This window comes from Sminthopsis crassicaudata, chromosome 6, assembly GCF_048593235.1.
Source record: "Sminthopsis crassicaudata isolate SCR6 chromosome 6, ASM4859323v1, whole genome shotgun sequence".
Lineage (NCBI taxonomy): Eukaryota > Metazoa > Chordata > Mammalia > Dasyuromorphia > Dasyuridae > Sminthopsis > Sminthopsis crassicaudata.
This window is the reverse complement of record NC_133622.1, coordinates 204,532,366-204,545,883: the sequence shown is the minus strand read 5'-3', so window position 1 is coordinate 204,545,883 and position 13,518 is coordinate 204,532,366. Positions and strand designations below refer to the sequence as shown.

General features: G+C 38.5%; 1 protein-coding gene across 2 annotated transcripts in view; it reads right to left on the bottom strand.

Annotated features, from left to right (window-relative positions):
- Positions 1-10,815, bottom strand: part of IPO7 (importin 7) — a 46,678-nt gene extending 35,863 nt beyond the window's left edge. The window contains exon 1 of one of the 2 annotated variants that reach the window (XM_074273282.1): positions 10,544-10,815. In XM_074273282.1, the coding sequence (XP_074129383.1) occupies positions 10,544-10,627 (84 nt within the window). In that variant the 5' untranslated portion in view covers positions 10,628-10,815. The remainder of the gene's footprint in view (positions 1-10,543) is intronic. The other variant, XM_074273283.1, reaches the window with a different exon arrangement.
- Positions 10,816-13,518: the final 2,703 nt, after the last annotated feature.

The window sequence follows — 13,518 nt, the reverse complement described above, 5'->3', positions numbered from 1 at the left end:
ATTTTTTGATAAATAAAAACTATGTAAACCAAGATTACAGAAAATTGGGGGGAAACTTTCATAGACAATCTCAGATAAAGTGATCGGGTTAGAATATTACTATTTGCATAAGAAATGATGAGCTAGTTGATTTACAAAACTTGGACTTACAAAAGATGCTATTCACTCACAATAAGAGTTGAAATAAGCATAATAGGATCTTACATATATATATATATGTAGGAATACATATTTATTAATCACTTTTATATGTATCTCCACACAATTGTGGAGTGGGAGAGAGAAAAAGGAGGGTAAGAAGTATACAGCATAGCAAACAAAAGAAAACCAACAAGGAAGCAAAGAAAACCTGGGCAGTTTTGAAAACTGTAATATTTATTATATAGTTCTCTTGAAATAGAAATTTATTATTTTATATTAAATCCTTTTATATCCGCTGTGTATGTAAACAATGTTTTCTTTTCTTTTCTCATTTTTGTATTTAAGTTTAAAAAAAATTACTGAAAAAGTGAGCTAAGACATAACTTCAGGTTATGACGGTCTATGGAGAGTTTATTCAGGATGGAAGAGTGGGACCTTTTTTGTAGTTAAAGGTAAAAAAAAAAAAGTCTATATAAGATCATATGGGTTAAAAAGTGTATTGATAAAAAAGGAAAATCTGCAGGAATAGTCAAGAGCAGAGAGGGGAGGAGATCAAAGATTGAAGACCTTGGCAATAAGGGCTACTTCTTTATCAGAGCCTGGAGTAGAAGGGAAAATCAGAGAATAAGTACAAAAAGTTAAAAAGATTTGAAAAATGGGTGGAATAGTCTGTTTTCTCAGTGAAGAAGGTGGGGCGAGTAGGGGCTTGTTGGAGAAGGGGTACAGTGATATGAGACATTTCATGAGAAAGTTTGAAACAGCCAGAGTGGGAAGTTGAATAGAGAATCAAATAGTAAATGGATTAGTAGTACACTGTAGTGTAGTTGACAAAGTAACTTGGCCATCATTTCCAGTTTTGTTCAATATCACTTTAGATTTCATCAGTATAAGGGAAGGTGGCAAGGCAGTAAATTCAGGAGTGGTCAGAGCTTAAGATAAATGGCTCAGATGAAGCAGCACAATAAATAGGGCACTGAATGGAAAAAAAAAAAAAAGTTCCTAAGCAACTTTCAAACACTACCTTTGTTACACTGGGAAATCACTGAAACAATCTGACTGATTTCTATTTTCTCATCTGTAAAATGGAAGAGTTGGGCCTGATGGAATATAAGATTCTTTCCAGCACTAAATCTGATTCTATGATGCACAGAAGAGGAGAAACTGAATTGACTACCTTGAATTGGTTAAATTGGTTAAACACTCATTTTAAATCTTTCTTTGGGGAAATGACAAAATTCTGATTGTACAAAATGAACCAGGAGTACTACAAGCTTCTGAAGACAAAATTTTTTTTGAAAGGTATTTTCCTTTCAAGCCACTTGAAGTTAGGGTTATCCATATTAGCCCTGAATGGACTACAAAGTTAGACCGGAGACTATAATACCTCTTACTATGACTATTTTCACTATTTCATTCAATCAGCTCTTCCTATTGTTGTCAAGTAGGAAAAAATAATTTCCCAGTTTTCAATTTTTCACTTGGATTCCTTTACACTGACTGAACAACAGAATAGCCACTACATGTAAATATTTAATAGCTTTAATCTGCCATTGAACAGGGTAGAGAAGGACCACAAAAAGCTGGGAATACCTTCTATTCCAGAGAATATTAATCTGGTATTTGAGCAAAGGTTTCTCCTAAACCTGCTGTGTCACTGGATGACCTTTTTGTTTAACAGCCAAAGAATCCAAGGACTTTCCCTTTCTACCAAATTTAGTACTATCCTCAATACTATATATTCCAAAATTAGGAATGCTTTCCTTTAAGAATTTAAACAATTATAGCTTATAAAATATACTTTACTTTCAAAAACATTTTTGTATGCATGATATGCTCATTATTCTCTTTACTGAAGACTAGCTTTTCTAATAGAAAATAGGTCTATTTCAGAAGAAATCACACCACTTAGTAAATATTTAGCATCATACCATAAAATGAAATCATTGAAATATTGGGGTAAGGAGTTAAAAAGTTTAATTCAAAATTCTGCTAAGGAGTTCATAAAAGGTCATAATTATATCCATGATATTCCACCTTAAAAATCACTTTTTTAATTCTCTTTGGTTTACTTTGGGGAAAAGAAGAAGAGTTTTATTCTCTTTAACATATTAAATTTACTTAATGGCAAGAGTGTTTTTATATGGGTTCCTAGGTTTTGAATTACAGCATATTTTTCATTGGGTAATAATACTTCAGTTATCGAACCCTGGAGTTCCATTTATAGTTTGACTAGTAACTAGCTAATTTCATTCAAGTCCCTCCTCCTTTTTGGTCCTAGTTTCCTTCCTGTAAATGTGGGAGATGAAAAAAAAAAATGTTCCAATTCATACTAGCTTTGTGCTTAAGGAACTAGATGATAAATTGAGCATAAATTAGATCACCTCAAGTTTTAAGGCAATGGAATCAATCAATAAGCACTCAAATTAAATTAAGCACTTAGCAGATATTCTGCAAACTTCACTAAAAATAGAACATGCCTTATCAATTTTATTTAATTTTTTGAAAATATTTTAGTGTAGGTTTTTCTGACAGGGATTAAATGCTATGGCCTGTATTAAGACAGTCTTTACATAAATTCCTTCCTTATCTATTCTGAGTCCAGTGAGATTATTATTACCATTTTACCATGGGGAAACAGATTGAAAGATTAGTTGACCAGCCACTACATAAATCTGGGATGGGATTTAAATCTAGCTGCTTCTAGGATTGAAGGTAAATTACATGAACCAGGAACCAGATTAAATACTTGAACTCCAAAAATCATTCTGAGATCATAAATTTTGAACTATAAGGAAACTCAGATCATCCACTACAAGCCCCCTAAACTTTACAAATGAGAAAACTTGAGACCCAGAATTTGTTTCACCTTAAACTATTTTGTATGGAATGCCAGGAATCTCTGATCCTGTCCTGTTGAACATTTTTATTAATTACATACAAGTATGGGTGGCATGTTTCAAAATGTACAGATAATATAGAGCTGGAAGGAAAAGCAGGCTAACAGCATACAGAGATCACCAAGGTAGACCATTGGGCTGAATTTAATAACAATAAATTAGTAAGGAATTGAATTCAGCAGTACAATAATGAGTAATAATAGCAAAAACATCAACCAGAAATATTCAGAACAATACAAGTCATCTGGATAAGGTGAAGAGTTCCAACTTTAAGGAATTCAAGTGAAATTTTTCTTTATATATTCATTCAATAACAGTGGATGATGAAGAGAGCAGGGTAAAAACCTTGAATGTCAAGTTAAGTTACAAGGTACCTAGTACAATAAATTTACCATTTACCAATAAAATGAACCACACCAAATCTGTTTTTCCTTTTCTTAATGACAATACCCTCTCTTTTCTAACCTGAACTTCAAATGTCTATAGAGAATGGTGTTGAATTTTCCCCTACTCTCCCATCCTCCTCTCAACACATATACCTTTGGTCTAATTCCCTTTGTGACCAACATCACCCTTTCTCTGGCTTGGATTAAGAATGCAGTCTGTTGCAATTTAAATGTTCTGTGCTATGAAAAATCAGCCCTTCCAAAGATCAAACTCATAACTTTAAACTTGCCTGAATATAGTCATTATTAAATATAATAGTTGCCTAAAAATCTCTCAATCTAAACAAATATTTTACCCCAAAATTAAAAAAAAAAAAAAAAAAAAAAAATTGGCTTATATGGCATATACTGGGGAAAATGATGTTTAAAAAAAAAATTAAATGTATCTCAATCCCTGAATATTTATTTGCAGAGGTACCTAACACGATATCATGGGTGTAGAATACATATAATCAAATTTTTGCCATTAGTTTTGCTGAACTATTTTTCATACTTTATTATAAGACATGGAGGGGAGAGAACTACAGTGGAAAATTAGGTGATGCTTTCCACATTTCCTTTTGAAACTTTTTTCTACTATTATGAAAATAGCTTGCTAAACCAAATATTTATTGGTGAAAAGTAACTGAAACTATTTCTTCTTGGCAGATTCAATGATCTTGCCAAACTGATTCCCAGAACTTTTCCTCTTATAAGCATCTGCTAAAGCCAAGCTGAGCTTTATGCCTTTGTATTCCCATCACCTCACCTAGCTAAAATTCATACCATCATTCAAGTCCAGCTCCAATACTATTTTTTCCATCAAACTTTCCTTTACCTACCAGCTAAGGCTGAGATCTCCTAAAGCACTATGTTACTAGTGCTTAATCAAACTTGGGTTCTTGTATATATTTTATATTAAATTTCATTACATAAATCAATCAATAAGCAATTCTTTAGTGCAAGGTTTTATATGAAATTCTTAAAATCTTCTATTAGATTGTAAACATTTGCACAGAAGGATCAGAAGTTGTCTGAGAGTCAAAATACCTGCACTTAAGTGCTGCTTCTGATATTAGCTATGTTACTGAGCCTCAGTTTCTTCCTCTGTAAAGTGGAGATAAATAATACCAGTAGTACCTACTTCACAAGATTGTTCTAAGATGTAAATGAGATTAAAGAATGTTATTTTAAAAAGTCATTTTTTTAATACACCCTCTGAAGACAGCTCCTTGCTCTTAGCAAGTATACAGTTGATGTTTAAGAGCCCAGTAAGATAGGTATAATGCAATTGCTGGTTCTTTTTTTTTAATCTGTGATTTCAGAGTGAGAAAGTAAGGAAAATGAAGTGCAGAAAAGTTGAATGACTTGTGCAATGCATAAAGAGCTCATAAATGCAGCCTATAAGATATTTCCTTGAGTCCAGTATTTACTACAATATAGCCATATTTGTTTCTCATAATATTGCCATTAAAGGGAAAAAAAAAAACATTGTACAAGGGACACTGGCCAGCAGGTCATTCTTAATCTGCTTTTCAAATATCTCCAAGCAAGAATCTGCAGGAATAAAATTCCTGAGGTGCTCACCTATTTTCTAAACCTGTTAAGTAGTGATTTCATCCACACATGAGTTAACAATAAATTGCAAAATATTATCACTTCACAGATTAACCCTCCTTGTCTTCTTAGATTAAATAGATCTGTCACTACTTCCAAGGGCAAGAAAGATTTTCTTTTTGTCTTTATAATCTCCCATGCCTGGCTGAATTAAAAAGTTGTCAGTAAACCTCTTCTCCTTCCCAACTTTTTAAAAATCACTCCCACCTAAAGAAAACTATTATTTGTGTATGTTTATTCATAGAAACTTAAATACCATACATAATACATAAATACCAAGATGGGCAAGCTAGATGCTCTTCAGACAGACACACACTAGCTATGTGATTCTGGGGCAATCACTTAACTTCTCTGTTTGGCTTGATCCACTAGAAGGAAATGGGAAAACAAACACTCCAGCATCTTTGCCAAAAAAATCCCATAAATAGTATGGTCCGCAGGGTCACAAAGAGTCAGATACAAATAAATGATCAAACAACAGAAAATAGATATGTATAGAGAAATCATTCAATCAAGTTATCATTTGATCCTTATAAAGAAATACTATAAGCACATTCATAATGACATCAAGATGATGAACCAGTCCTCTGTCAGTTAGCCTTTCAAAGGATCATAGGATTTAATTAGAAGGAATCTCTGATCAACTAGGCCATACCTCTTCTGGTACAACTAAGGAAATAGAAGGCAGAGATTTAAGTGCCTAGCCCAAGATCACAAAGGTCCTAAGTATCAAAGCTAAAATTTAAGCTCAAGTTCTGGGAAGCCAAATCCAGCACTTCCTACTTGACTATCCTAGCACAGTGCAGGCACATTCCACTGCTAAGAAATCACTGTGATATGTGGATACAAAAAGAAAAGAAGTCCCTGCCTTTTAAGAAAAATCAGCTGGGCCTGGAGTCAGGAAGACCTAAATTCAAATCTAATTTCAGACACTTACTGCTAACTTTGACCCTGAGGAAGTCACCTCACCCCATTTGCCTCAGTTTCGTTCTCTGTAAAATGAACTGGAGAAAGAAATGGCAGTCTACTCCAATATCCCTGCCAAGAAAACCCAAATGGGATCACAAAGAATCATCCACTATTGAAATGACTAAACAACTTGAGCGTAAAATTTTTTTTTAAAAATTTTAGGCTGGGGTTAAGTGACTTGCCCAGGGTCACACAGCTAGGAAGTGTTAAGTGTCTGAGGCCAAATTTGAATTCAAGGTTGGTGCTTTATCCACTGCGCCACCTAGCTGCCCCACAAATTCTTTAAAGTATAATTTAAAGTGTAAATTCTTTATACTTAATCTGGGAAATGAAGATATTTTCAAATTCATAGTATAAATGCTTAACAAATGATTTTTGAGGCAAGAAATAAATTTGACTTTATGAGAGAACGAATGTCTTGTACAGAGAAGGTATTTAATAAATTAATATTTGTGGAATTGAACCTGCAACTAACTTGGAAGAATTTAAAAGTTACTTCATCCTCTTGTAGAATCGAAAACATTTATTAAGCACCACCATGTAGGAGGTACTTCTGGCAGCTTAGGGATAGAAAGATAAAAACAAAAACTGTTCTGCCCACAAGAAGCTTACATTTTATCATACAATGTACATATGTATATAAATTATATATATTTTAAATATTATATAAATATATATATTTTTTAAAAATATAAAAAGTTATTTTAGGAGGAGGTAACTGAGGGGGTAGGTTAGGAAAATCTCCGTGTAATAAGTGTCCCAACTGAATTTTGAAGGAAAAGAGAATTTTATATGGCAAGGGCAAGGAGAAAGTACATTCCAGACTTGGAAGAAAGCTGGTCAAAGCATGGAAATAGGAAATAAGCTATCAGACGACAGGCAGTTCGGGGTTAGATTTTAAAGACTACCAAGTTAATTCATATTAAGTGCTTACTAGGTGCAAGGTGCTAGGCAAGGCTAAGATTAGAAACCTATGTGTACCAGCTTTCTATTCAGTGTTCTTTCCAAAGCCACCCCTGCCCTGCAATTTCATTATCTCCAATCACCAATATATGATTGTAAAACTGATGTTAAAAACATTTTTAGTAGAAGTATAGACAATGACAGAAATTTATCTTGTAGAAAGCCAAATAACAAATACATTTTTCTTTTAACAGAATTAATGAAAAAAAAATGACACGAATGGAATGTACAGTTGACAGTTTCTATCCTTTCCCAAAACAGGATTTGTCTAAAACAAAATATCACTTCCTCATTCTTACTTACATTCTTACTAAGTCTCAAGTCTACAAATGAAGATTTATCTAAATGCTTTCTAAATCATTATCTTTTCAATTGATGAACTAACTAACCAAAATCATGGAAGCTGCCCAGAAAAGGTTAAAAAGCAGAAGGGTAGAACTGGTTGCAAGGAAGCCCTGACAGATAAGGGAACATTTTCCCAGTTTTCCAGGTGAAGGAGAAAAAAAAGAGTAAATTGGCATAAATTCTCAAAAAGATGCAAAACTTAAATGTCAACTAGGTCACAAAATCCAGGCAGGTTGCCAAAAATTCTTTAACAAAGATGAGGATTCAGCAGTGTTCAAAATATTCAAAAGTCACTGAGAGGCAGCATGTTATAATGGAAAGCTGACTAGACTTAAAAAGGGACCAGGATCTCAGTTCTAGGATCCTAGTCAAGCCCCTTCCCTTCTCTGAGCTTCAGTTTTCCTCATTTTACAGCTAATTTCATATTTGAACCTGCCCTACTCCCAAATAAAGGATTATTTAAAGAAAATCTTTATAAACTGCAAATATCAAATATCAAAAATTGTAATTACTAGACTTGAGCTCAAATTGGGTAAACTAAGTGGAACTTACTGAATATTTATGAATTCAATAGAATGTTAGCTACAGAAGCTTTAAAAGAATTTCCATTTGTTTCAGTGTCCCTAAACCTAAATTCAGTGCCAGGCCCTTAGTAGGCATTTTGTTTTGAAAAAAATTTTTTTTAGAAAGAATGACTTTAGAAAGCTTTTCCACAGATAGTTTACCTCAAATCTTCCGAACTCAAGTGGACTGTGAATGTCTATTCTGGTTTATGAATTAGAGCTGGAAGAGATCTCAAAGGTCACCTAGCTCACCTTTTATTGTAAACATAAGGAAACTGAGGACAGCCAAGTGAACTGATAGAGGATCTGAATTGGGTCACCTTTTTTCAAATCTAGCCCTCTAGTTCAGTGTCTCTCTCACAGGCTGACCCTAGCCCACCTTTTCAGCTCCACTCATTCTTGAGATAGAGCCCCGCCTGCCTTCTTGCAGTTCCACATAAAGTACATTCCATTAGCTATCTCCTTAAATCTGTAAACTAGTTGTCCCTCAGGCCTGCAAGATTTTCTTTTATGATCTTTCTCTTCAAATCTCTGGTTTCCTTCAAAACTTGTTCAAGTGCTACCTTTTACATGTTGCCTTTCCCTTTTCTTCCCCAACTGCTTAGTCCCTTCCCCAACAAGGTTACTCTGTATCTACTTTGGGTTTTATACATCTCTATATGATTGTTATCTCCCCAACAGAATATATATATTTATGTTGCTTTCCTTGTCCTATTGTGCCTAGTACACAGCTCAGAGTCTGACCATGAGGGAGCTTAATGTTTGTTGGCTGATTGAGGAAATCAGTATTTCTGTTAAGTAAATGAAACTTGACAGACGGTATTAGCTATCTAGCTTTTCAACCCCATCGTTCTTGTTAAATTGGTAGATCCACAAGATGGGGTTTTAAACCACTATATAACACTTGAGCCAAAGCTTTTTTTAAAAGGACAAAAATCAGTTCTTAAAACTTTCATACTACTCCAAAACAATGTAGAACTTATAAAGCACAAAATAAAAACCAATTAATAATGTTATTCACGGTAGAAATTTCTTCCATCTGACAACTTTGCTTGCCCAAGGTGACTTTGAGGTACTCAGAATACGAAGAAACAATCCTGACCCTTTGCATGACAGGATTCAGTCTAACTCAAACTTAACCTATACAGTCTAGAGTTAACAAGGCTGGAAAATGGACATTAGGATTTAATATTAAAATGGAAACTGCTTTGCTTGAAAGATGAAGCTTCTTTAAGTCAAGAATCTGTACTGTTCTCTACGCTATGCAAGGAGTCTCTCAGCCTCCTAGAAATTGCCAAGTGCATTGCCTTGGATAAGGATGATTCTGAAGGAAGGAAATGGGAAGTGCTGCTGTCTACTTCTTCAGAGTACCACAGGAGGTGGAAAGATCCTGTGACTCCTATCACTGACAGGTATAGAAAATGTTATCATTATGTGAGGGTAATCTTGTCACGTCACCTACCTGCTAGGTTGGTTGTTAACTGACTATTGGACATCTACAAGTGGATGTCCTAGAGTCATCTCCAACTCTACATCCAGCCTCACTGATGAGTCAGTACAAATGATTCACCGAGGACCACACAATCACTGAAATAAAGACTCTACCTAACAGAGAATCCCTCTGAAATACAAACAGTAAAAGGGAATAAAATGAAGCTCTTAGCCTAGAGTAAACCTGCATCTCAGGCAGGGCGGGTTTGAGGAATGCAGGTTTTGGAACGTTCAGAAGTTTAGTGGCAGGAGCACCATTTAAGAAGAGTTTCCTCAAGATTCCCAATTTGGTTTCCTCAATACTACTACATGAAGAGATCACTGAATGTCACCAACACGATTCCCAGGTGCCTGACTATGAGGCGCAGTATCTGTCCAAGCCTTCGAACCCCAGCAAGCCTGGAGATCGGGGAAAGCAGGAAACACCCCCATTCTGCTGACAGGGGAAACGACAAAATCATTGCCCAAGGTCACGAAGCCCGCCAGCGTCGGAGCTAATGGCCAGAGTCGGGTCTCCCGAGACCGGTGCCCTGGGACCCCGACCTGGGCAGGCTGCCGGGGGTAGGGCCGGTCAGAGGTCATCGGGTCTGTCCAGAAGCAACAGAACGCACACCTGTAGAGTTGCAGCCCGCTGCCTGTGCCTAGCCCCGCTCGCCCTCCTTCTCGAGCATCCCGAGTGGGGACGCTGCCCCGCGGGGTCTCTGTGGCCCCCGCCACCCGATAGGGGCAGGGCGGGACGCGTCCCTGCTCATCCCTGACCCTTTCCCGTGAGACGTTGCTGGAGAAGTGGCCCAACGTGGTCCGGGCCCCGCCGGCAGGCGGGAGGCGAGGACGGCGGGCGGCGAGGCGCGGGCCGGGCCGACCTCCGAGTGTCCGGGCCATGTGTCTGGGCGGCCAGAGCTGCCCCGCCTCAGGGGGAGTTCTCCCCGCCGCCGCCGCCACCGCCGCCTCAGGCCCCAGGCCCCGGCCCGGCCCGGGCCCAGGCGCCGCCTCTCCGGTCCGCGCCGGCCCCGGCCCTCCGGTGGCCACCGCCACGGGCCGCCGGCGCCCCCTCAGTTCTCCCCGGAGGGGCCTCGGCCGCAGCCCGCAGTCTGCTTCCCCGCCAGGCCCCGCGGGGCCGCTCGCTCCGTACCTCATTGAGCTGGCGCTCGGCGGCCTCCCGAAGGGCTGGGTCCATGGTGCCCCGCAGGGCCTCGATGATCGTGTTGGGGTCCATGGCCGGCGAGCCGGGGGCAGGGGGAGCGCTCGGGGTCGTGCTGGGCCGCGAGTAGCGCCGCTCGCTGCGCACATGGACCCGCCGCGCTCCGCAGCGGCAACCGGCGCGAAAGGAAAGAGAAGCGCCAAGGCCCCGGATAGAGCCTCTTCTCCGAGGCGGGGAGGCGGGAGGCACGCGGGCCACTTCCGCTCGGCGCGCCGGCGCGGGGCTCCCTGGGAGTTGTAGTCTCAGCCTCCTCAGGCGACGACCCACGTGGCTTAGGAGCGCCTCTCTCTCCCCAATCGTTCCCCTCCTTCGCCCTCCTCCCTCCTTCCCCCCCTGCCCCCGCCCTGCTCCAACGTAAGTGGGCATACAGTCTCCGAGAAGGAAGAGTTGTCATCGAGGATGTTAGGGGAAGGCACTCTCTGCCACTCTTTCTGTGAGCTATACATACTAGGGAATTCTAAGATAGGATGATTCTCCTCTGAATTAAGTGACTGAGTGGCGAGAGTACTGGACCTAGTCTTAGCCCTGAGTTCAAATGTCATCTCAGATTGGAAAAGTCTCTTAACCTTTGTCTGCCTCAGTTTCCTCATCTGTAACTTGGAAATAATAATAGCACCCACCTTCCAAGGATGCAAGGATCAAGTGAAGCTATTTGTTGTTGTTGTTGTTTTTCCTGAGGGTGGGGTTAAGTGACTTGCCCAGGGTCACACAGCCAGGAAGAGTTAAGTGTCTGAGACCAGATTTGAACTCGGGTCCTCCTGAATTCAGGGCTGGTGCTCTATCCACTGCACCACCTGGCTGCCCCTAAGTGAAACTTGCAAATATTAGACCTGTCCCATTAATCCTGTTATCATCACCTTTCCATTGACAGATACAGATAATATATTAACACTCGGTTTTTTAGCTTTGCTTTTCATCATTTCCAACTGAGAGTCCCACAGACCTCTCATACTCAAGGGTTCCAAAACGTCACGTTTTTCCTTCCTCTTCCTAGCTAAATTTCTTGTGGGAACCCATATTATCTTCCTCTCAATCACCCAAGTTCAGCTTCATCCCCTTCCCTTCCGCTCCCTCACATCCAATCAGGTGTCAAGTTTCCTCCTCCTGCCCACTACATAACCCCCATCCTAGTTCAAGACACAAGTACGGACTACAAAACGAGAATTTTGCCATCATTTCCCCAGTTTCACAGAAGAGTCTACATCAGAAGTAAACTTGAAACAACTAAAAAAATGAATTTTACTTTTTTCTTCTTAAAACAAGACATCTAAACCTTGGTATAGTTTAAAATTCCAGACAGTCAAGCAAAAAAAAAAAAATTAAAGAAACATTTAATTTTTATTCATGTAGAGAAAAACATAACAGAAATTCACCTCTAGGTAGAAGGAGACAGCCGTTTCCATTGATTGGGCTCCCTATAATATTCCATTTTTAAATAGCAGCTCAACAGTAGTAAGGCTTTAAGTTCCATGTGTGGATTTTCTGTGGAAGATGTTTAGAGAAAATAGAGATGAAAATACTGCAAAATGAAAAGTCTGCTCAGGGGAAGGAAATAGGATCACATATCCATTAATCCTTGCTAATTTGACATTGAAATATCTGAATGACAAGCCAGTTCCAAAGGTCTTGAGTTGGAGAAAGCCATCTGCACCCAGAGAGAGGACTGTGGAAAAGGAGAGTGGAACATAGTATCTTCATATATTGAATTTGATTTATGGTTTGACGTGTCTGACATGTATTGGTCAACCTGCCATCTGGGAGGGGGGGAAAGAGGGGAAAAATTAGAACAAAAGGTTTGGCAATTGTCAATGTTGTGAAATTACCCATGCACATATCTTGTAAATAAAAACTATTATTAAAAAAAAAAATATATATATATATATATATAGTATCTTCATTTTGCTGTTGTTTGCTTACATTTTGTTTTCTTTCTCATTTTTTTCCTTTTTGATCTGATTTTTCTTGTGCAGCATGATCATTGTAGAAATATGTACGGAAGAATTGCACATGTTTAACTTATATTGAATTACTTGTCATCTGGGGAGGGGGTGGAAGGAAGGGAGGGAAAAAATGTGGAATAAGGGGTTTTGGAAAGGTGAATGTTGAAAATTATCTAGGCATGTGTTTTGAAAATAAAAAGTTATAATAAAAGATTAGATAAAAAAATCTGAATGAAACATCATGACAATAGCTTCCACCATTTATTAAGATTATTTCTCTGTCTCCCTCTTCTGAGGGCTGAGATACAGACAAAGCAAAACTTTCCCGGAAACTTGGGAGAAACAAGATGTAAATATAGAAAATTCAATACAGAAATACATACAAAGGAATGTCTAGTGCGAGTGTATAACTGAAGTGACTGGTTGGGAATCGTGATAATTTTCCAGAAGGAGCTTGGGACTTGAGCTGAGCTTTGGAAGAAGAATTCTAAGAGATAGAGATCAGATGGAAAGCCTGGGAGTGGCTTGATGAAGGGCACTAGAATGTATATGGGGTGGGCTGACTAGTCAGACTACAGCATAGAATACTTAAAGAAGACTAATAAACCTGGAAATATAAATAGGGGATTAGATGGAGAAGGGCTTTAAAAAACATGACTTGTGTTTTAGGAAAATCAGTTTGGCAGCAGGGTTGGGGAATGGATTGGAAAAGGAAAAGATTGGGATCAAAAAGAGTTACAATGCTATTGCAAAAGATGAGGAAATCCTGAGCTAACAGAGTGCCTTTGTAAATGGGAAAAAGGAAGATAGGGGTGATAACATATATGTAAATACTTGTGTTTAATGGAAGATATCTCTAGGGTGGGAAAAGGAAGAGGGAAGAAAACAAAAGAAGTTTACATGATGACTTAATGATATATTTAAAAGGTATAGCAAGTTGTACATAGTTTTGCATTTTCATTTGTA